The 24,774-nt window shown below is 36.8% G+C and overlaps 2 protein-coding genes across 2 annotated transcripts; both read left to right on the top strand.

Moving 5' to 3' along the window:
• Positions 1–90: 90 nt before the first annotated feature.
• Positions 91–786, top strand: LOC130621337 (uncharacterized). Its single transcript, XM_057436632.1, has one exon. It carries the CDS (start codon positions 91–93, stop codon positions 784–786), a length of 696 nt encoding a protein of 231 aa, XP_057292615.1.
• Positions 787–7,568: 6,782 nt separating this feature from the next.
• LOC130621338 (probable ATP-dependent DNA helicase RecS) lies at positions 7,569–9,011 on the top strand. Its single transcript, XM_057436633.1, has 3 exons — positions 7,569–7,636; positions 7,689–8,168; positions 8,576–9,011. The coding sequence occupies exons 1-3, from the start codon at positions 7,569–7,571 to the stop codon at positions 9,009–9,011; spliced, it is 984 nt and encodes a 327-aa protein (XP_057292616.1).
• The last annotated feature ends 15,763 nt before the right edge of the window (positions 9,012–24,774 follow it).

The raw sequence follows: 24,774 nt of genomic DNA on the forward strand, positions 1-24,774 counted from the left end.
GTTGGTAATAATTCAAGAAGAACAATAGATACTGCCACAGAACTTTTACTCATATTAACGATATGTCGTCATGGCATCCACCATGGAATAATGGGTTTTATGATTGGAAAATCTGCAGCGACTGTCCAAAGAATTTTTATTGGATGGGTGATTTTCTTATCGACACTTTTTAGCCAAATTAATTTAAAACCACCCTCTGGATTCCTTCTGCAAAAGATGCCTGATATCTTTGTAAAAACAGGGCATGGTTTAACAGATTTAATTATAGATGCTACAGAATTTAAATTCCAAAGTGCATCAAACTTCGAACTCAATTCACTTATGTTTTCAAACTATAAAAACACTCAAACAGGAAAAGCTCTTATTGGGATAGCTCCACATGGCGGTGGAATACTTTTCAGTGACATTTATCCTGGCTCTATATCTGACTCTGCAATTACTGAAAAATGTGGTGCATTGTTATTGGTGGATGAAGAACACGAAATAATGAGCGATAGGGGATTTTCAATTCAAGAATTGTGTTCTGTTCGTGGTGTTACATTAAATAGGCCTAAACAAAAATCAAAAGACCAGTTTGACGAAATCGATGTGGCAACTAATTTTGATATTGCAGCGACACGAATTCACGTTGAACGATATATCGGAAGAGTACGAAATTGGGGAATTTTGAATTCTATTTGGCCGATTAATCGTATTGATATTCTTAGTTCAACATGGCAAATGATTTGTCATATTGTTAACTTAACAATGCCCCCTATAGGTCCTAAAGAAGCTAACAATCCTTAAAGTTAAATACATATATATATATAATATACATTAGAATTTGTTAAAATATCTATTGCATAGCATGCTTTAATTCATCTATAAAATTTACTTTTGGTACAGCTTTGCAATTTTTTGTAATAAAGGTCCTCACAGGTCTTAGCATTTGAAAGTTTGGTATTTTTCCAACAATCGCCTTTCCAAATTGTTGTAGTTCTAAAATATCTACGTGAACCCATTCTAATATTTGAACATCATCATAAATGCAATCTATTATCTGAACAACGATTTCCATAAGTGTATTGTTTCGTTTAATGAGAAAAAAATTTGAAGGGGCAGTTTCAGGATGGTATGACTGCAAGATACAAAACTCAGCATTAGTACAACTCATTTGTAGTTGGTATTGGATAAAGTACTGCGGAAACTTTGCAATTGATGTTAATGGTCCAATGCTATTTTCTGCTTTTGTTTTTACTTCTAGTAATATACCAAGAGGTCCCAGAGCATCTGGGCTTGAACCATATCTTGAATTTATTGGGTGATGATTATTTCCACACCTCTCTGTAGTACAATTGGCAACATGCTCAAAATGCTTAACTGCAATGTCTTCAAAATAATGGTCACGTTTTATATTTCGAATATGATTTTGGTTTGGCTCGGTTTTTCCTGTTTTATCATATCCCATGTCACCTCATATTTTGAACTCCCGTATAGTCTTAAAAGAGCTGGCAGACGGCTTTCAGTAACTTTGTATTTTCGCAGTTCTAACCAATCGTTTGTGTTTTGGGTCACATGTTGGTAGTTATCACCATGTGGTTTCGGTGCTGTCAAAAAGCACAAATCTATTTCGATTACTGATGCTTCACTTTCTATTTGAGTATTGATTTTATTATGAAGAGGAATATTTGAGAGGTCCTTGTATGTCATGATTGGATTTACTATTTCTAATTCCAGTTCGTTTTGTTCAAGTATTTTATCTGTAGTTATTTTATTTATTTCACTGTTTGTGTTTTTTTCTGGCAAGAAGTCACTAATATATTGTTTATCTATTGCTTTTTGGATTCCTTCTGATTTCTGTGGCTCGATGTCAATAACTTTTGAATCAAATAAAGGTGTTTTACAATAATCATAATCAGCTAATGAATTTGCCAATGTCAAATGGTATTTATAGTTTAGCATGATTCCAACTAAGGAAGCTCTCCCTACTTTTGAATTATTAAGAACGTTTTGAATATGATCCTCAACTGATATTTCATTTTTTAGTTTATTTTGTAAATCTGTAATTATTTTAGGTACATTTCTTTTAAAATATGAACCACCAGGGTCAGCAGCATTGATGTTTAATTTATTGTCCTTCAGCTTCATACTAGCAGACTTAGGTTTAATTTCAGCTAAGGGAACCATAGGTATTGACCCTTTTTGTGATCTCCTGTGCCACTTCTGAATTTGTTGAGTACATGTTAGCTCTAACAGTTTTTCTTTGGTATCGTAATAGTGTTTTAGGAACAGCAATAGGGCAAGTACATGGCAACATAGCCCACTTAAACCAACTGGGCAAGAACAATGTGCTTTCTGGGGAACTGAATTTTCAAATAAAATGACTGCTGGTCTCATTTGAGTACCATAGGATTTTTTAATCATTCCTTTAACATAAATTTTATCGTTATCTTTTATTGTTTTAACGGAAACGATTTTCCTGCTTTGCAACATCCGCACTGCTTTTTCTTGCTGGCCTTTACTTCCCTGAGATTTATTTAAACAGTACGTTTTGAACACTTCTTCATTTATCGTTGGATAATTATGCTCATCGCTGTTTCATTTGGCAGTGACAGGGGGTATATGTAGTGGGTCTAAGCTACAGTTAAATTTGTATTGTCTTTTGCACTTCGCTTTCAGTCTTTCATAAAGTTTTGGATATAGGCAGAATTTTCTTAGTTTTATTTTCATGTCATCTGTAGTACCAGAGCAATGTTGGCCTATTTCTTTTAATTTTTCCATGCATTCCTCACGAGTCAACGAAGAAACGGTTTTTGGTTCATTTTTATAACAAAATTTCAAATTTTAAAGCACAAATAGTTGCATTTTAATTCACAAGTAAGCGAGGTAGTCAACTAGTTACAGTTGTTTACACTTAAAGCTACCATTTTGATTATTTTTTTCCCGACAACGCGGGAAATCACTGCCTGACCGCGTTACATGAATAAGGCTAATAAGACAGTGAAGAGTGAGGAAACTCTAGGTTCACGGTAGACTGCTTGTGACAGAAACAGCCGGGCTAATACAAAACCGCTAGGGAAAGATAACCCTCCCCCTTTTATGTGAATGTTAATCAGACAATTTTTACATTTTCACAAAAAACAACACATACACAGAAGAGTTATTTAAATGGGATGGTGCAACTCTAACAACTGCTTTATCGTCACATCTTAGCCATGAGCCACAGCTGCGATCTTTAATGAATAGTGACCTGCTCCTAGGGTGCCCGAATGATTAATAGTGGCAGCTAACGAATATTTGTTGTTAAATGATATGTCATCTGTTGGCTGAGAGCAAAGCACTGCGGGCAAAGCCACCTGTCATTTCCAGACAAATTTTTGGGCTGCACAAAACAATTAATTGAACCTGTAAAGCTGTTTGAGATAGGGAGTGGCACAATAGGCATACTTTCCTCCCTGCTAGTTGATAAGAAGCATGCATTACATGACGTCGTAGTGGTTATAATGTTGGTGGCAGATATGGCAAATATTTGCGATAACCGAAGGGCCTGTTATTCCACCCAAGACAAGAAGCAGTATTTCTGGCACGTCCTGCTGGGCATTAATGTTGAATGGGGTCTTCCTAATGCTCGACGTCTCACGCTGCAAGCCTCTTAAGAAGGAAGGGTCAACAACTGTGGAAGACTGGGACAGCATGGACATACTCAGCATTACAGACTTCAATAGAGGAGAAAAAAGAGAAGATTCCGAAGCACAATGTAACCAAAATGATGGGATTTCAGTTAATGCTTGCAGGATGGAATTGGCGTAACAGGTGTTTCCTTTATTTATTAATCCTGCGTGAATTACTTTACTTTGGGTAGGTGGGTCTGGGCCTGCTTTAATAGGTGTATTGGGTTTGGTGACTGTTGGTTGCTTGGCCTTTGGCATTAGAGGAGTGGGTATGGAGTAGTTGGTTGAAATAGGGATGTTGCTGTGTTCATTCCATACCTTTGTATTTCTAACGACCCAAATACAGAAAGAAGCTTTCATGCACATGTCACCAAGTTGACGAGCAGCTTAAAAAGTTTTTCTGCGATCTATATTTGGACATCTTAGTTAAAAGCCAAGTTTCCATAGCTCTATCACAATCACATGCTTCCTGTTGTTGGAATAGATAACGAGATCTGGCCTAAGTGATGTTAAAGCAATATGCCCAGGGAAAACAAATCCGTCCTTTAAGTCAGACAAAATCATCCAATCGCAGGCGATATGTAAAAGACCTGTAAGTTTAGACTTTTTACCACGAGTGTGGGCACCAGCTTTAACAAACTTAATGCTATTTAGCTGTTTTACAGGTGACGTGATTCACTTACAAAAAGTAGTGAGCAACTCCACAAGTTCTTTTAAAACAGAATCGTGGCGGAATGTAAATCTAACCTGCGCAAGAGCAGTTTTGCAGGCACAAAGGATGTGAGCTGTGGTGTACAATTTTTTTTGGTGCACAATTTTTTTTCGTAACTCTACCTAATTGTTCTTCTTCTTCTATTTCCTTTGCAGTGTTTGATATTAGCTCCCTGTAAGAGTAACATTGTCGGGAAGCAGGCATTTGGTGCGAGCCCATCATTGCCCTCACTTTTACTTTTGCCTCTGCCGTCGTAACTGTGTCAGTTATACTCCACTTTCCGGCCTTTAATGTTGGTGGTGTCGCTGATACTAGGGGGTCCTTTGAATCCCTAAGCAGTAAGTGTCCGCTTATTTTAGAAGATTTAAGAATGGACGTTAGACTTTTTATTGGCGAAGAACATATTGAGCAGGCCGAGTATGATCAGAAAATAATTTACAAAGAGGTGGCAAGCTACCGCAATGATGAACTCAACCTGTTAGGTCTTTGGAAATAAGCTAGAGGTTGTACTCCTCTAGAGAAAATGCCTCTAAAAGCACAATTCTCCTTGTTAATTAAAAAGGACACAACACATTTGAAAAGATGAACAGAACTTTAACCAAGGGCAGGTAAGTTTCAACCCATATTTCTGAACCTAAGTACCCTGGATGTCTAGCTGGGTCACCTCGAAGAGGTCCGCGGACGGTCATCAGGAGAAACTAGACACCCCTATCTTCCTAAGGCAAACTTTGACCATTTTCTGTTCAACTGTGCTATTCCTTGTTTTTAACTCAGGTAATAAGTGGAGTCGTTACTCTCCAAAGACAAGATCATGTGTAATCAAACTCCCCTGCTAATACTTTTTTTTTTAACTGGGGTAACAAGTGGAGTCGTCACTCTCCAAAGACAAGATTTAGTGTAGTCAAGCCCCCTTGCTGACTCATTCCAGTTAAAATATTCTTATCTCAGCTCTTCTAAAAAGAAAACATATGACTCGTGACTGTTAATAAGGCGGTCATCACAGAAAATTACTGCTCTATCGTTGCAATGTATTCACCTGTGTTCCATTTGGTCGAAGGCTATGGTTGTGTAGTGACCATTATTTAAGTTTTCGCAATGGTAGATAATAGCCCTTAATTAAACATTTTTACTAAATTTCACTTCTCCATCTACGGTAAAAGGTATGGAAAGGGTACCAGGGTAAGCAGTAATACGAGAGGCAATTTTCTATAAACAGCCAAACTTTGAAGAACACCTACAAATGCTTCGCCTAACTTTGAGGTTGTTTTGCTGCCAGAAATGGCTTCTTTAACTTCTGGAAGGTTAGAAAAACATTGTAAGATTGAGTTTGCATAACATGTGTTTCCCAAGTTTTTTAGACCGCTATTCCTAAAATCAGGGTAAGATGGCAATGCAACTGTTGTTTTGGAAGACCTTGTAGCAAGTTTTTTGGGTTTTTTGATTTTACAAGATTTTGTGTGACTTGGGGAAGATTTCTCAGGGGTTTTTGATTTCTTACATTCCATATTTGTAACAGAAGAAACTTCAGGAATGATTGGGGCCTTTTCAGGCTCAACCCAAGTGGTAGAATTTCGAGACATCCAGATGTAAAAAGAAGCACTCATGGAGGTAAAAGTTAGGGATTTTAATAGGGAACGTAAAGGCTTGTTAGGGAAGCCAAGGCGACGAAAACTGGTCCTTACTGATTCTGAACAGAAACCCCTTGCACCCACCTCAATGGCAAAGAGATTTTTTTTCATAGCATAACAAAGTGAAGAATATTTGTTAAGCTTTCGTTTGTGCCACACGTCTGGGCGTAGTTGTGTTATGGCAAGATATGGTGGAACAACTAAAACGGAATCTAAATCTGACAGTAAAGTCCAATCGGAAGCAAGGTGAAGAAGGCCAGGACTTTGTATGCCTCTTCTTAGATGGTGATTGACCGGCCAGAATGAAATTAATTTTGATGCACTTGGAAACCTTGAGAGGTTCATATGATAATAAAAACTCTTTTAATGCCTTAACGAATACTATTAAAACCGAGTCGTGACGGTATGTGTATCTACCCTGCGTAAGGGAGTTCCTACAGGCACCCAATATGTGAGAGACATTTGAAGATGGTTTCTTGCACAGAATGCAACTTTTGTCTTTCTCAATTCCCCATATCGCAAGATTGGTTGGAGAGGGAAGGGTGTCGTAGGTTGCCCCTATACAAAAGGAAGTTAGACATTGTGGCAGTGAAAGAATTGTTCTCCAAGATAAATCGTTTTTTACATAAGAGCACCATTTTGTCCAATTGCCTTGCAAATGCAACTGTACAGCTCTGGCATGGTAAATATCTTCTTCATTTTCTTCAATGATATTGGAAACAAGCTTTCGGTAAGCATAAGTGCCCTTTGGTGGTATATTTTTGTGGTCTAAGAGCCCTAAGCCAGCTCGACCAGTCTGATGCAAAGCTAAAATCCTTTTGAAATTGAGCTAACTATCCGCCGAAAGAACTGCCTCACTAACTTTACAATTTCCAGCTTTTAAATCTGGTACGCACTTAGACACACAAGGTTCGACAGAATCTCTTAGTAACAGATATCCACTGATTTTGGCAGATTTGAGAACACATGCAAGACTTTTCAGGGGAAGAGAACAAGGCGATGTCGAGGAACATAAGGAAATGTTGGACATGAATGATGTAGTTTTAACCATTTCCTAATGAAAAAAGAAAATCTTTGCTCTAGTTTTGTGATAATTGATAGAGAAACTTCATAAATTAATAATTGCCAGCGGATTCTTGGAATTAACAGATGGTGTAAAAACCAAACCTTATGGACCGCTTTATGAAAGGACCTGTCTATAGCTATAAGTTTGTATTCAGCATCATTTAGAAATTCTTGTATTGCAGCAGAATCAGACAAGGATGAGTTAATGGTTCTGCCTAAAAACCTAATTGGATTAGAATGAATGGATGCTGCCAACTGTAAACGGTGAACTTTCGACGACTTTTCCCTTATCAATAACAAGCTGCGTGATTTTGAAGGCCTAAACGACATGCCTACCCAATGAAGAGCTGTTGTACACCTGTTTAATCAAACTCGTCCCCAGCGCCTTTTGTCTCTTTTTTTTTACTGAACGGCGAGACGAAAAGACACTGAAATCGTAGGCCGAAAATGGCCAAATTATGCGAAAAGATAATATAATGTATGCGTGACGTTCTGCATCGTCATATTATAAAGATGGTGCATTCAAGCGGGCTTCTTGTGTTCAGTCGGATTCAAGTTCAAGTAAAGTTAAGCGAAAATGAGTAGTACACGCGTTTTTGAAGTTTTAAATAGAATCCAGGTTGCACTTGGTAGGAATTCATTTCCTGATATGAACTTTAAACCAAAGCAAATAAAATGCTTAGAAGCAATTTTAAAAGGAAGAGACGTTTTAGCTGTTCTCCCAACTGGATATGGGAAATCGATCATTTTTCAGTTGTTGCCAGATTTTCCTTCAAATGAAGAGAAAGGAAGTATGATAATTGTTATCACTTCCTTAAATTCGATTATAGATGACCAAATGAAATTTTTAAAAAAAGTTGGAATGGAATGTTTTCACTTGAAAAGTCCATTTGACATTGAAGAAGCAAGAACAAATTTGTTCTCTGATTCCTATCCTGACAACGAAGTTGATAGTACTGCACTACCAGATTTTTCAATAAAAAAATTTAAAATCTTGTTTTGTCACCCTGAAGCAATTCTAAGTGATGTGGGGAGAAACTTACTAAAGACAAACACACTCCAGAAAGAAGTAAAAGCCATTGTTGTAGATGAAGCACATTGTATAGAGACTTGGTAAGTTTTTTCTAATATGAAACTGTTGTTGAAAGCTGTAGCTATGCTGAAACTCTTTCATTTTTTATTTAGCTGATACTTCATATGTAGCTATTTAAAAATTCGGGTTCAACTCCCGAGAAGGGTTATTATATCTTCATAAAAAAAATAATGTAACTATATATGTACATATATATATATATATATATATATATATATATATATATATATATATATATATATATATATATATATATATATATATATATATATATATATATATATATATATATATATATATATATATATATATATATATATATATATATATACTATGTCTATAAAAATTCTAGCAAATATAACCAACATAGATATATAATAAATAGAAACTGTGCCAGTTATATAGTTTATATATTGTTAAATTTCAGGGGTGATAGCTTCAGAAAAGAATTTCTTAATCTTGGAGCCATTAGATCCTTTTTCCTGGACATTCCTGTGCTTGCCCTAACAGCAACTTCTACAGTTAAAACAACAAGCAGAATAAAAAGTGTTCTTGGAATGAGGGATTGTGTTTTTTTGACTATCAATCCAAACCGCTCAAATGTATTCCTGGTTGCAAAAAAAAGATATCACAATTCATATGGAATCGAATGTATCAAAAAGATTTTGTTACCGATTGGAGAAGATTTAAAAAAACAAGCGAAAGCATATCCACAGACTATCATATACTGTAAATTAAAGTATTGTGGCTATGGGTACAAACTTTTTGAAAGTATAATCGGCCCTTTGCAATATGTAGGAGGCGAATGTAAACCATCCAAAAGTTTGTTTGTGCAATTTCATGCCCCCAAACTAAGCACATGAAGCATGAAGTAGAGTAGAAATGTGTCTACACGCTCATCAACCAACAGCCAGGGCAATAAAACTCTCTTTGCATGAAATGTTTGCAAACATTTTTTTTCTTTCAGTGCTTTTAACTCCCATTAAAAGGTGTTGTATTAGAAATTTACCTAATTGCTTAATATTAGTTTTAAATTTATATTTAGTGACATAATAATAATTATGGATAACGAAATTGTTGATGTAAGTATTTTCATAGTTTGCTTTTTACCTTTTCAATACTGAAATTGCATTTCTTCGATGCAAAATTTTGCATTCATATAAAGCTTTTTGTATTAAAATTTAATACTGAGGAAGGTTTGAGACACATTTGTGTCCTATGTTTCCGTGTTATATCTTTACAGCAATTGCTAAAAAATTTGCCACATAACGGCGATGTTACATAGACTAGCTGTTTCTATTTGGTTGGTCTCCTGACTGCCATAGATTGTCATCTCATTATACGTAATAGATAAAATTGTAATTGAAACAGCAAATATATACTACCACTACTACTTTTAGCGTCCAAATGAGATAATATAAAACTTAGTTAGATTAGCATACGAGAATTAGCATATGAAAGTACAGTATTAAATTAATTTGAGAGGAATCTTTATGTAGGAGTTAAAACAGCGAGTTGAAAGGCTTGAGGAGACAGTTGGAAGATTGGAAGAGAAGGTGAAAGTAAGTTATACACTAGAAATAATTGCTTTGAAGTGTAGAATGTGGTAAAACAGTAAATACAACTTAATGAATGATTAGAAAAATCGATCAACTTTGCATGTTTTGGAAGTTTAGAATGTAGCACAATTGGATCGTGTTTTTAGGAATTATCAGCTGAGAAAAAAGATTTATCTTGGGACACCTTCCGGGACGTTTGTTCCCTAAATAAATCTTTGGGAGCTTATATAATAGACGATGTGCGGGAGCGGATGAAGCTGAGGAGGAGCAGTGGAAGTGGAAGAGGAGAGTATCGGTGGTGAAAAAAATAAAAAAATGCTAAAACTTGCTGTTCTTAATTCATTCCTCTCAACCCATCCCCAGACTTTTCTTCTTATAAATTTTTTCTTTTGCACAACAGCATGCGGTTTTTATATTTAACGTAGTGTATAGTTATATAGTCAGTTAGCAAGCTTAACTTTAGGTTATAAAATTCTTGACTCGTTAATTTCATGGAATAACGTAGTTTGTTTTGATAATAGTCGTTTCTTTACATGTTGGGAAAATTTTCAATAAACATACTTAATTAAGCCTGAAATACACAATCCTTTAAAACGAAAGGTCAAAACCTGATGGATAATAACAAAATTACATAATTATTACGCCCTGTTGGTCTAATGGCTATGACACTCTTGCAAACGAGAGATCCAGGTTCGAATCCTGGACAGGGCATGAAAAACAATTATCTTGCACCTACAACAACCAGGTTGTATTATATTGGCACATAATTCTGCTAATATGATTCACTGTATATTGACCTTATATAAATGTAATACCTTACATTGAGTACATCTTTGAGTTGTAGGGGGAGAAAGTTTCTATTAAGGTGCCTGCCCTGCCTTGCCGTCCCCTTGCCATTGCCTACCCTTCCTATGCCTTTTCTGTCGCCTGCCTTCTATGGTCTTGTCTTTGCCTACCATGCCTTGCCTACCCCTGCCTTGCTGATTCCTCCTTCTGTTTCCTTGTTCCTCCTCCTGTTTCCTTGCCTGCTTTGCTGTGCCTTGCCGTGCCCTTTCCTTGCCGTGCTTAATGCCTTTGCCTTAGCAACCTCTCCGCAACACTTTCTATACTGGTGCTTGCTACACGATTTCTTCTAAATTATATTTTCACGAGAATGAAAATTACAAAGTGCACGCACAATGATAAACTTGACCAGTCAAGTCTAAAATTTAAATTTTAGAGGTTTTGCTCCTCTAAAGAATATGCTCATATAAAGAAACACAATTCTTCCTTTTTCCAAGGAGATAATGGGCACAAAAATTGAACAAACAAACAGACATAGAGAGTAGGACAGGACTTCTGTAAAGGGTACAAGGGTTTCGACTCATATTCCTGAACCAAGGTACACAAAATGTCTATGCTGAGTCACCTCAAAAGAGCTCTGCTAACAGTCTTCAGCAGGAACTAGACAATTCTTTCATCCATAACTTTTAATCTGTCCTACTCTGTACAATCTTGTGTGACTGGGGTAAGAAGTGAAGTCGTCACTCTCCAAAGATAAGACCAGTGTAGGCAAACTCCCTTGCTGACATAATTTTTATTTTTTTTTTGTTTTTTTTTTGACTGGGGTAATAAGTGGAGTCGTCACTCTCCAAAGATAGGACCTGGTGCAGTCAAACCTCCTTGCTGGCGTAATTTTTTTGTTTTTCGCTTTTATTTTGACTGGGGTAATAAGTGGAGTCGTCACTCTCCAAAGACAAGACAAGAAAAAAAAAATTATAAAAAAATAAAATAAAAAAAATAAGAATAGTCAAACCCCCTTGTCATAAGCCGGAAGTTGTGGTGCTGACTGCAATCTACATAAGCTTTTCAAGGAAAAGGATGTAAGGTTGTACACCATTAAGCAAGCTTTGTTTGCAAGTGGTCTACTGCTCTGTCGTTGCAATGAAACCACTTACAATGCACTTGGTTATAAGAAATTCCCACTTCAAAAAACGTCCGTCCTATTTTGTTTTTACTATGTTGAGAATTTGTAATTTAACAGTTATTAAGTAAAATTCGAATTATTAAAGCTTATATAAAGCCACATTTTTTTGTGTTTGCAGCATGCTTCCTTCTCGAAAGCCTCCATGTTGTGATAAAAACTTTTTTTGCATTAAACCCGGTTTGACGTCATCTCCCAGATGGCAAAGAAAAGCCCCCTGAACATGTTGTCATAAATTAAGCGATTTAACAATACTCCCTTTGAGCAATTATGCCATTCATTGGTTAAGTATGTATCTCAATAATTGTTAGAACTAAAAGATACAAATAGGAACAAATGGTTAACTAATAATGTACAAGAATGTAGACACTCAACATCCCCCCTCAGTCGGAGGTAGTACTGAAGGTTCGAAGTCATTGTCATGAAACTTCTACGAAAATCTTCATGGAATCGTAACTTCAAGTGTTCATTTCGTAATTTTTTTGCCGCCCTAGTGGTCGTCTCTCGCGTGTAGGTCTTGTGGGGGGTGTGTGCGAATGAGTTTGGGATGATGCAGCGGGATCAATTACGGGCTCCTGGACGTCACCATTATTCTCGACACCAGTGTTAATGGGTGTGGAGTTCTTTTCTGCCAACAATTGATTTGGTAAGGGGGCTGAACTGGTTGGTTCGTCAGGTGTAGTGAGAACATCAGGTGATATGGTGGCAGTGAAAAGGGATGTTGGCGGAGAAGCAGTGGTCGTTTCAGCCAGAGCTTGTGGAGTCGTGAAGTGATGTACTGGAATATCAACAACGGAAGCTGGGCCAACTCTTCGCAAATGTTTTCAGTTGCAAAGGGTCAGTCCGTTGGAACAGAATACCTTGATAACATACTGGTTGTTGTCAGAGGTCTGAATGACTGTCCCAGTTTTGATCCATCGGGTGGGGAATTGACCAGTCTGGTCATGTACTCTGCATGTGTAGCCTAGAGCAAGTGGGTCGATCTGATGTGATTTGCAGGTAAGCGTCTCCATTTGCTTCACAGAGCGAGTCAGTAATGCCCCCTCCCTAGGTCTCCACAGGTGTCTCCAGGATGGTTTTACGGAGGCACAGTCAAATATCTGCATTGGTGGCTTGACTGGTAATACATCTTGAATAGTGCGGGCAGACACAATTTCAGCAGGTGATAGCTTTGATGTCGGGTCTGGATTATTCCGAAATTGAAGAATGGCTCTGGTGAAGCTTTCAGAGTCTATCTCCCCATCCGATGAGACGTTATTCCGAAGTCATTTCATTGTCTTTACTGCTACCTCGGCACTGCTGAACACCCCATCTACGGATGAAATCTGTTGTTTCTCTTGCCACAAACTCGGATCCTCGCTGCCTAATTCGTAAGGGACACCCAATAGTGAAGAACTTGGTGTCTTCGAGTGCCCAGGCGATTACGAGTGCCTCCCCCTCGATTGGGGCGTAACGTTGCTCTGACGGTCGAAGAAAACATGGACCCGCCAAGGTGATTTTCCAGCCACCCTCACAGCAGTTGGGAGTGTCAGAAGCGCAGCCAATATCCGATCCCAGTCCTCGATTAATCAGGGCTCACATGTTTTTCATTGGGGCTCGGATATACGTACTCCTTCCTAACATTTTGTCGGTCAGCTTTCCATAATGCGATACTTGATTTACAAGTCCGAACCAAGCACGCACATCTGCAATCTGTTTTGGCATAGGGAATTGTGTTATAGAGTCTGGGCGGTGATGTAAAACCCCGCAAATTTAATGTCCTTCTGAGAGAATTGGAATTTTGTTCGGCTTAAAACAATTCCCTCTTTTCCCATCAGCTCCCGGTAGTCAAGCATTTTCCACCAATGCTCTCTTATGGTTCATCCCACAATGTAGTATCGCCCACACATTTGGTTTTGCTAGGGACATCCGCAATGACACGATCATATCAACGTAAGTATCCGTCGCCACTCGCTAGATAGCCCTGTGCAGCCGCACGGTATCGATAGCGACCAAATTCTGTGATAAATGTTAGAAGATGTCTATCACCTTTTGCAACCGAAACAGAATGATAACCGTTCCAGGTTTCTGTTACTGATAGATTTGTACCTGGTGGAATCATCCGTGCCTTCTGGAAGGGTGGGACGGTGTGATGGGTGTCTCGGAGGCAGTGCTTGTTGAGGGATTGGAAATGAACCACACGTCATGGACCCCCGTCAGCTTTTCTTATCCAAATTGAAGTGACACCAAGTGAAAGGCGTGTTTGATCCAACTTTCTCGATCACTCCAAGCCTCACATCTTCATCTAATTGTCGTTTGACTGCCTCGCGCCAGTGGAGTGGTATTGGGGCAGGGGTGTGGACAGCTATTGGTGGAGCACCTGGATCTATATGAATTCTGATTTGTGGACCAGACATCATTGGTAGAGGCTGGTGGGTACACTTATTGAAGTTTAATGACGCGAATCTGTCAAACAACCACTGCTTCATTTTCTCGGTGTTCTCCTTGATTGCTTTGAAGGGTACAGTTGTTGGGCGAACCAGTTGTGGTTGCCTCCTTTGTCAGTCGCATGGAGGTGTTACGCCTCTTTGGTGATTGGTGGCTGAGTTAACTGTGGATCGAGCTGACGCACCAATGCTTGGGAAATCTGGATTGATCATTTGTAGATTTTCCATAGAGTTTTTGGTATCATATGAACATCTTAAGGTTCCCAAGTGCAACAAAATTAATTTCATTCCGGCCGGTCAATCACCATTTAAGAAGAGGCATACAATGTGTGGAGGCCTTTCTTCACCTTGCTTCCGATTGGAAAATACTGTCAGATTTAGATTCTGTTTTAGTTGTTCCACCATACATTGCAATAACACAAATACGCCCAGACGTGTTTTAAATATCCAGTTCTTCCAAAACTGTAATTATGGTAGAACTGACTTGTCCATGTGAAGAGAACACGGAATATTGGCACAAACGAAAGCTTAACAAATATTCTTCACTTTGTTATGCTATGAAAAACAATGGATGGATCGTGCATTTCTTTGCCATTGAGGTGGGTGCAAGGGGTTTCTGTTCAGAATCAGTAAGGACCTGTTTTCGTCGCCTTGGTTTCCCTAACAAGCCTTTACGCTCCCTATTAAATTGTTTCCTAATTTAATTACGTACTTCACCATTTCTTCAGTGTAATGGGTGGCCAATTGGGTGTTACGAATATCCGTACCTCTTTTGAAGAGGTCCCACTTCTTATGGAATGTGTTCCGCTCCTCCTCAGATGTCTCTTTCCGAATGATGGGTCTGTCAATCTTTGGAGGTCTTAGCTTGACTGCTGCTCCAGCTGGTAATGTTGCATGTGTGTGACTTATCGCATGCAGGTTGAGTTGAGCCGCTGCCAAAACTGACCGTGTATCGTCAGTCGAGTAACCACATCCCGCCAGGGGGCGCACGTGACTCCTTCCAGTAATTAGATACGTTCTAACATGAGAAATTATGCCATTTATTGGTTAAGTATGTATCTCAATAATTTTTAGAACTAAAAGATACAAATAGGAACAAATGGTTAACTAATAATGCACAAGAATGTGGACACTCTACACCCTTTATTAAAAAGAAATTGAAATAACGACCAACGATCAAAAGAAATATCTCCATACGCCCAGTGACCAACTACCAAAAAAAATATCTTGTAACGACCAACTATCAAAAAAAATATCCCGCAACGACTAACTACAAAAAGAAATATCCCTAACGGCCAACTACCAAAAGAAATATCCCTTACGCCCAACGAACAACAACCAAAAAAATATCCCATTACAAACAACAACCAACTACCAAAAGAGATATCCTTTAACGACCAACTACCAAAAAATATATCCTGCAACGCACATGACCAACGCCCAACTATTTCAAAACAAGAAGAGAAGCCACAACTTTTTCTAACGCAGAAGTTTTTTATATGAATTAACTTGGTTGTACAGACCATCCTTGTAAAAGGGAAATCTTGCGTTGCATAGAGATCTTTAGAGGGTTTAACCTCTACCACTTAAAATAAGAGTCATTAGACTAGTCGAATCACTACAGCTTGCTGTTTTGTTATATCGTAATCATCGTCAAAACTTAAAATTGTAAAAAAAAATTAGTCAGCAGTATATTTCTGATACAGCTCTAATAAATTTGATGAATTTGTCCTTGTCTTTGTTGGCATTTCTCCACATGAATTCGCCCAAAAGGTGGTAGTTTTGTTGGTGTTATTTTACAAATTCTATCGAATGATTAACTTTTAAGTTATTGTAAATCCATTCCTTGCAAAATGTCGTATACCTTCCAACAATTGGAAATAATTATAGAGCCAGGTGAGATGTATTTTACAATAGTAATGTTTGTCTGTCTCGTTTATTAACAGCAACCATGAAATTTTTTCTGGAATTTTCCTCTATTCCACCGAAAACCCATTGTCCCTTCAACGTGATGTCCTAGTGTTATAAAGGCAACATGACGAATCTATGGGAAGAAAGTCAATGTCAGAAAACGCATTTAATTAAAGTGGTACGATAACGGTGAAATAAATAACAAAATTAAATACCTATATGATATTTTCTTTTTCCAAATTTAGACTCGTCAATTTGTACTCTGATTCCTGGTCCAATAGTTGGTTTCGATTTTCGCATCATAATGTCATCACATATTTCTCGACAAAAATTAACCCAGTCAACAGCAGTTTTAGCTGAAATACTCGTTTCATGAATAATTTTTTTTGTTCAATTCCTAAATAAAAAAGTGAACAGCTGGTAAGTTATCGTTTTTTTGGGTCACCCTAACCCTAATCCTAACCCAAACAGGTTATAGTTTACCTTAATTAATCTTGATTAATTAAAGCGAATTAAAAAATGTTTTTGGAAAAGTTTTCAGAATGTTTATAAAAATTTAGGGAAAATTATGGAAATTTTTACAGTCAAAAAGTTTTACCCTCACAAATATTAATAGTTAAAGGTAGTAGGGCAAGTGCTATAATAACCTGTTGTCCACCAATACGTTAATTCCAAAATTTCTTGGATGGTCAGATTGCTTTTTTCATACCATGTTCCTTTTCGTATTGAGACGTCTTTCGAGTGATCTTTTTTCTGACAACGCCATTTTAAACGATCTGAAGAGTAAGTTTTAGATATCTTCATAAACATAGCACAGCTAAAAATTGGACATGTAAGTTCTTTTTTTAAGATATTGTTATTAATTCACCAAGTAATAGCAGTATTTTTATCGCAAAAAACATCTGTTATTAAAGACTTGATAGTAGTAAATTTACTAGTTTCGTTATTTTTGCGATAGTAACTGTCCATAGTTGAATTACCAATCTGTGTACATTTATTTTCCATTTCAATGAGCTTTGATGAATACATAATATTGGACTGAGTTCCTCGATCTCTTACTCTTTTCATAATTTTATTTATTTTAGATATTAAAGGAAATAAATGTTAGATTCGTCTGCATAAAACACGATACATTTGCAATAATACGTACACCAGAAAAAAATAATACCCGTATGGTTCTGTCTGTCTGTCACGCACAAAGGTGACAGCAGTAGTGAGACATACAAAATGCGATAAATAAAGAGCGGAAAGCGACTAGTCCCTGAAAAAACTATTACAAGGGAACGAAAAATTATAAGTAAAATAAAAAATTTGAAGCAGAGACAAAAAACGGGAATATAAATGATATACATGATTTTTTTATAATAATCAATTGAATATAATTACCTAGGAAAATAATAATAAAAATAAATGTGATTAAAAAAGATAATGGTGGAAAAAATTGAGGAGAAATTTTTGTCTTTATAAATGTTCATGTTGCATCACTCCCCGCCAAGGCAAAAATTTCTTTGAGGAGTTCCTTTGTATTTAATTGTACAACTCTTTGACAAAATAAGGATCATTGATCGCATGTACCAGAACCAGACTACGCACCGAACGAAAAGTTTTGCGCTTGACGTTTTCATTTTGATTTTTGTATTCGACCAGCACACGCCTTACGTTACCATCATTACCAATCCCGACCGACTTACCCATTCCGTAGGTGTAGGTTTTGGAAATGGCTGAATCAACCTTTGTAAATAACACAACATCACCATTTTCAAGATTTCTATCTTGTGAAAACCAGTTGGTTTGTTGCATCAGTTTAGGAACTTGGCTTAGCAACCAATTTTCGAACCATGCGTCGTAAATTTTTTAATTGGTCTTCAGGAGCTTGGATGGATTGTCAGAAACAATTAGATTTTCAACAGGGCTTCTATTGTTATTTCGTCTAAGAATAAGCCTGTTAGGGGTGATGAGATCCATGTTCTCGACTTCCACAACGTTGCCAACAGCAAGCGGAAGGTTGTTGATTGTGTTTGCTATAGTCGATGCCAGTGTCTGCCACTGTAGGATGGAGAACCTCTGGTTGGTTACTGCTTTTTCTAAGGATTGATTGATATCCTTTATCTTCCTCTCTACTTTTCCATTAACGTTGTAGTCACCGACAGGGCATGTCTCGAACTCCACGCTTCGTTCTCGGAGCATTTCTATTTTTATATCTGTGAAACTCAGCTTCATGGTCTTTGATCCTTTAAAGAGTTGAAAACCTTCATCGCAGAACACTTTCTTCGGAAAGGCATATCTGGTAGAAAACCGGGTAAAGGATTGTATGAATGCTGTCGATGAGTAATCATCCATTACGATGATCAACACAGCTGAAGTTCAACAGCACCAGTACACAACAAGCCAGATCTTGACTGTGGTCCTCTTGTGAGCTGGTGAGAATGACTGATCCAAGTGAGTGTTATAGAACGCAGGTGCAATGGTCATGCTTGATGTAGGAATTGGGCCCATAATGGCTTATATTTGTTTCTTGTTGATCAGGCGACATTTGATGCACGACTTCTTGATCATCTTCACTAATGGACAATCATTGACATAGACTTTCTTTAAGACTTTCCTAATGGTTGTCTCAATCCCAGCATGTTTGGTTGATTTGCTGTTCCAGTGAACATCTTAGATGATGCGGAATGCAAGAGCCAAATTTTTTTCAACCAATGGAACACACAATGTTGATGCATTCAAGTCCAACTTAGCTTTAGTGAATCTTCCAACAATTGTTGCATTGTTTTTTTGACAAGATACGACCATTTTTATCATTTTGATCATAATGATATGGACCAATTACAGGTTACGTAGTTGACAACTAGGTACTTTATCGTAGAATGATGTTTGTAATTTGACCAACACATAGCTAATACTATAATAGCTTCATGGTGTCTTAATAAACAACTCTGAACAGTCAATTACAATGCAGCAGCGTATCACACTTCTTTCAGGCCAAATGATAGCCAATTAAGCTCTTTGGACAGCATTTTTACCCATGTAAAATACAACTAAGCAAATATTCTTGCTCTAAGCTTAATTTTCGCAGAACATTTTTTGTCCCTAGGTGAAGTTAGGTCTTTTGAAGTGTTACTCACACTTTCCACTTATGCATATCTTGTGCGCTTGGTAAAAGGTCCGAGTACATTATGCCAAATACTGTAGAATTTTCAAAACCAGTGAAAAAGTTTACATCTTAATTACGTGTAATATGTGACAAGGTTTAGGAAACTGCAAATGAACATTGGATTTCTTTGCTTGTAACGTGATCATGCAGTGTCTCTCTTTCCTCAACTAAAAATAACTTCAGCATTCGTTGTAGAACTTGAGCTGCTTGCATAGGTGAGTTTTCTCCCTGTTTTTTGGTGATTTGTCAAAGGTACAACCTGTCATATACAAGGTAGGAGTTGGCTGTGAATCCTGTTGTTTGTTGCTTCTAAGCCAACAAGTCCTTTCCTGACTTCGCTATCCAAAGTTTTCCTTTTTGCTCATCTTTTGGAATAGCTTTGACTGATAATTTACGTGCTTTTTGACAACATATCTATGTAGATATCTGGAGTAGTTGCTACACCCAGCCACATAGAGTCGATAATTTGGTATGTTCTTTTATTTGTTATTTAAAAAAAATTAACGCAATAAAGCTAAAAAACTCTTAAAAAAGATTATAAACACAAATAAACATAGACAAAAAATCCAATGCTGTTGCCATATTTATTTTTGTTTGCCCTGATTACCCAGGATGCTTTGCGCAACCGTGAAAATGTCTATGGGCTGAAAAAAGTGATTGGAATAGTGACGTATTTTTAGCAAACTTTTACTTTTGGAAAAGAGTAGTAATAGTGGCATAGGAAAATGAATACAGGGATGCGACTCAACCAAGAAAACCTGGAAATATACATTGAAAACATGGGTTTTCAGTAAAAACACGTGGAAATAATTTTGCTTAACCGTTTAAGGTTACTTGTTTAACTAATTTATGTTCAATCAATTTTCCAAAAAAAGGGGGATTTTGCTTTTTTGAAAAATCTTTAGAGGGTTGCAACCTCTAACTATAGTAGAACCAGCTGTCATTAGACAAGAAATATCATTACAGCTAGCTTTTTTGTTACCTCATCATTAATGCTGTTTTGTGTTAAGTATAATGTTGAAGCAATATTGTTATAGATTTCTTCGGTTTGAATAAAACGCTTCTTACATAACTAGGTAGTTCTAGTGTATTTAGATTGTATAAACATTTGTTGTTGTTGTTGTTTATTCTAGTTAATATGGTATATGAAATGTCAAGAAAAAAATCAAACATACTTTTAAGATAAGTGGCTGAAAGACGATAGGTATAGCAAGTCGGTTGCAAAGACTGTGAAACAGACTTTATCACGACGTAATTTTTGCCAGAATGATATAGATATTTCAAGTATGGGAGTTGGTGCCCTTGTCAATCATAGTACAGGAAAGAAACACAAAGAAAAAGATTTTGGTATAAGGAATTTCTTTAATTCTAGTACTTCAGCAGACACCTCTAGCAATATAGAGAGCTATATAGTACCAGAAAATGCTACCAGAGCTGAGTTTCTTTAGGCGTTACGAGTTGTCTTGACCCATTCTTCACTTAGGACCTGTTGGGGCATAAATAGAGTTTTTCAAACCGTGTTTCCTGATAGTAAAATTTCTAGTTCATTTAAATTGTGCAAAACCAAATGTGGATATTTTATAAATCATAGTCGTTTGATTTTAATATGCAACGTGCTGACGAGATTTTGAATTTTATGTTTTAAAATAAGACGCTTATTAAATAAAATCAAGGACACCACAATATAGTTTTATCTTCTCTCTTTAACTGAACAATTCTTCACCTGGCCTCTCATTGCAGATTATTGCCAGACTTAGATTCAACCTTATAGTACCACCTTATCTTGCAGTAACTCAACTTCGTGTGGACATACTTTTAACTTCTGCCATAACCTAAACTGTAATTACTCTTGAATTAACTTGCCCATGCGAAGAGAGCATGGAAACTTGCATGGAGGTTAATAAATAATCGTCACTTTGTTCCGTCATGAGATCAAACAATAATTGGTCTATGCATTTTTTTGCTGTTGAAGTATGAGCTAGGGGTTTTGTTCTGAAACAGTTAGAATCTTCCTCCGTTGCTTCGGCTTTTCTAACATGGCTTTGCGTTCCACTCTTAAATCTCTTAGTGAGTCATCTATGCGATCGTCGTTTTACATTTGGCTTTCTGGAGATTCTTTGTCTTGGATTCATCCTGGTAGGGATCCACAACATACGGCTCAATTGACACCAACTATTTCAAATAAATTATCTTAAGTCACATAGTAAAGCAACTTCTACCAGTAGCTTTAAGGACACGAATCCCCAGGGCGTAAAAAGGAGCTTCACCACCTTGCATGCACAAGAATCACTAAGCAGCAACAGCGGATTGCTTAGTTTGGGCAACACTGTTACATTAATTTCATTTTGCAACATTTTTATGTCTTAGCCCCAGTCGCCGCAGCCATCTCTGCAAATAATTCTAATATCCTCCAAGATACCAGTGAACCCTTTTTCATTTTTCTAAATGCATTGAAATGCCATGTTTCTAATGCAACGTGCGCTGTTTTTAATATGTTCACTCAGCAAAATGCCCTAGAGATTCTTGAGTATCTCATACCAGAGTTGTCGTTAGCTTTTCCTTTTTTGGTAAATTATTTAACACTCGTGTGAAAATCCGTACTACTTGCAACGCTTGCAATAATATTAGCACCTCTGAGCAAGTAAGTCAATTTCTTCAGCTGCCCATGACATCGACTGTACAATCTTCGCTATATAACGTTTTGGAGAGCGAAGAATTATCAGGCGTTACTGCCATCCACACTGCAACAGTTGAAAAAGAGGTCGCAGAGTGCAGTTCACTTTTGATTCTGCAATTAAAACGCTTTGCCTATAACAAAGGTCTTGTGCTCTAGAATTTGAACAATAGCTGTTACACTACTGTTGCTTATACCCAAGTTCATGGTAAGTGGTTTCATTGCAACGACAGAGCAGTGGTCCCTTGCTAAAAAAGATGGCTAAATGGTGTACAACCTTTCTTCCTTTTCCTTGAAGAGCTTAGGTCTTATTCTAATTTTTTTTGTAGTCTTGTCTTTGGAAAGTGACGACTCCACTTATTACCCCAGTCAAATTAAAAGAGAAAAACGTAACGACTCCACTTATTACCCCAGTCGAGAGAAAACCAAAAACAAAAACAAAATAAAAATTATGTCAGCAAGGGGGGGTTGACTGCACTGGTCTTATCTTTGGAGAGTGACGACTCACTTTTTACCCAAGTCAAGAGTAGGACAAATAAAAAGTTATGGATGAAAAGAATGTCTAGTTCCTGCTGAACACTTTCGCAGACCTCTTTTGAGGTGACTGAATGGCTCATCATTGTACTAGATAGGTAGAATACATTAAATTAACACATAAAGTGAAAAAGTTGTGAAAAGGAATGTAGTATGTATATCAAATTTTGTGTTTACGATACGCATCGTGCTATGTCCGCCAGATGAGCTGACATTTACTATCCTGCTTCAAAGAGCATAAACGTGCGGGAACGCCCGTAGCGAGTCATTTTCGGGTGTGTGGTAGTGACGTAACAATGGTTGACCTCAAAATACTTGGTTGTTTAAAGTCTGTTTCTAACTTAATGACTTCGAAAGCGTTGTTAATTGAGGCTATTAAGCTGAATCTGAACACAAAGGACGAGTATAGAAGCCGTACATTAACAATAAAAATTTAATATTTATTTTTTGTGCCCCTTTGAGACTTTTTAATATGATACGTTTATGTGTAGGATTTTTGTGATATAGTGATAGTTTTTTACAACGGTTTTAACTGTTTTTATCATGTTTTTCGACCTGATGATAACAATTTAATTTTTGAAATATATTGTGTACAAAATAAATACATTATTGGTCCATTTTGTGTTAATATTAAGAATGCTTCTATCTTGACACAAATAAATAAAGCCTTTTAACGGAATCAGAAGATTTTGTTCTGTAAATACCAATAACAACGATACGATTTGCAGCTGCGACTTTTCTTTTTCCAAAGTTTAACAAAAGTTATTGGTTTTGGCGGACGGTGTCAATGAATGTGGCTGGTGTCTTGCAGGAGGCAGGGGATGCTTACTCAAGGGCCCGCACCAGATCCCAAGAACGACTGAATTTCACCAATCCTCGTGTTTCCACATTCATAGGTGTTTGTTTCAGTACAGTCGAAATCCATTAACTTTCCGATTATCCCTGTAAAGGGGAGAATGCAGAAGTTCTCCAGCAGCTTCTTATTCTTTGGAGAGAAACCTCCTTTTTTAATTAAACTTTCCGTCTTAAAAGACTAGTTTTATCTGCATTGCGATGTAGTTACTCCTATTCTGAAAAAGAATAAAGAAAGTGTACAAAATTTAGTTCCTGTAAGACAGAAAGTTTTAATGCCCTGACTGTTGGTTGAAAAGCATGTAGACAAAGTTCACATATTCTACTCAGTTTTATTGTTTCGCTTTTTTTCGTTAAATTCTATTTCACATATACGTTTGTGAATTTTTGTAGTGAGCATAATTACACGTTTTTTTATAAGAAACCTAAATATTTGCTGAGTCATGTCATTTGTTAAAGTTTAATCTCAGAGATTCCTGAACCTAATAAAGTTTCTTGAATGTTTCTTAAAACATGGACTGTCTAAGATGTTGGTTTCTTCTATAGACTTCTTTTTTATTACAAAAATATGTATGCCTACATTTTATATTAAAAAAATACCACATTTTGGTGATGTAATCGCTTACTTCATGTTGCCTAACTTACAGTAATTGTGGTGTGATGCTGGTAGGTTGATCATGATAAGTTTTACAGTATTGGTAGGGTACGGATGAGATATAGATGCAACTCAATGTCAAATTTCTTTGTAATTGTTAAAACCATATTGCTGTAATGTTAAAGCACCTTGTTTAGGTTGCATTTGGTGTGGTATGTTAAAAATGAGCATAATGCTGTAATAGTAATGCTCCTATTTCAGGTTTTGAATTTGAATGCGCATTTTTTTAAACAGCTCGTTTATAAGCAACTGAACTGGATACGAAAATTATTGAACAACTTTAGTTCTGTACAAATATAAGCACAAGCAAGAATTATTTTTTTTACAAAAATAGAAAGAGACATGCTTTTCAAACAATTGAAAAAAAAAAGATAAATCCAAAACATTTTTGTTCTACACTTCAGTTTATTTTTAAGATTTACAAAAATTAGTTGAATAAAATTAAGCAACCATTAAGAAACTTCAGACGTAGATATTGGCTAAAAATCATTTGAGATCTGACCAAAATCCAAGTTGCTTAGAAAAAAATTGTGTATAACCACACAGGTGATGGTAACATTACCATGGATACATTTGATATACAGTTGCATATCTATTTTATTCGTACGTACGATCATCATACCACAATACCATACCGTTTTGACTTATCGCAATGAACTTATCGTCTCCACCCTACCGATCATCATATCACAATTACCATACCGTTTTATCTTTACTCAATCAACATATGGAGTGTGTGGAGGAGGAGAAGCATGACTAAATGCAACTTGAACAAGGTGCACATGCAACCTGAACAAGGTGCATTAACATTACAGTATTGTGTTACTGTGAGCGATCCGGTGATTTACGAATAGAAAGGAAAAACATATTAGCCCGGCTAAATGTATCCAAACTCCAC

Source organism: Hydractinia symbiolongicarpus, chromosome 12 (genome assembly GCF_029227915.1).
Source record: "Hydractinia symbiolongicarpus strain clone_291-10 chromosome 12, HSymV2.1, whole genome shotgun sequence".
NCBI classification, from domain to species: Eukaryota; Metazoa; Cnidaria; class Hydrozoa; order Anthoathecata; family Hydractiniidae; genus Hydractinia; species Hydractinia symbiolongicarpus.

Excerpts from the sequence above, each read along its gene's own strand:
- LOC130621338 (XM_057436633.1), top strand. The coding sequence starts at position 7,569 with ATGGTGCATTCAAGCGGGCTTCTTGTGTTCAGTCGGATTCAAGTTCAA. Across the intron at positions 7,637-7,688 it reads GTAAAGTTAAGCGAAAATGA|GAATTCATTTCCTGATATGA; the intron begins GTAGTACACGCG and ends TGCACTTGGTAG. Across the intron at positions 8,169-8,575 it reads GCACATTGTATAGAGACTTG|GGGTGATAGCTTCAGAAAAG; the intron begins GTAAGTTTTTTC and ends GTTAAATTTCAG.
- LOC130621337 (XM_057436632.1), top strand. The coding sequence starts at position 91 with ATGGGTTTTATGATTGGAAAATCTGCAGCGACTGTCCAAAGAATTTTT.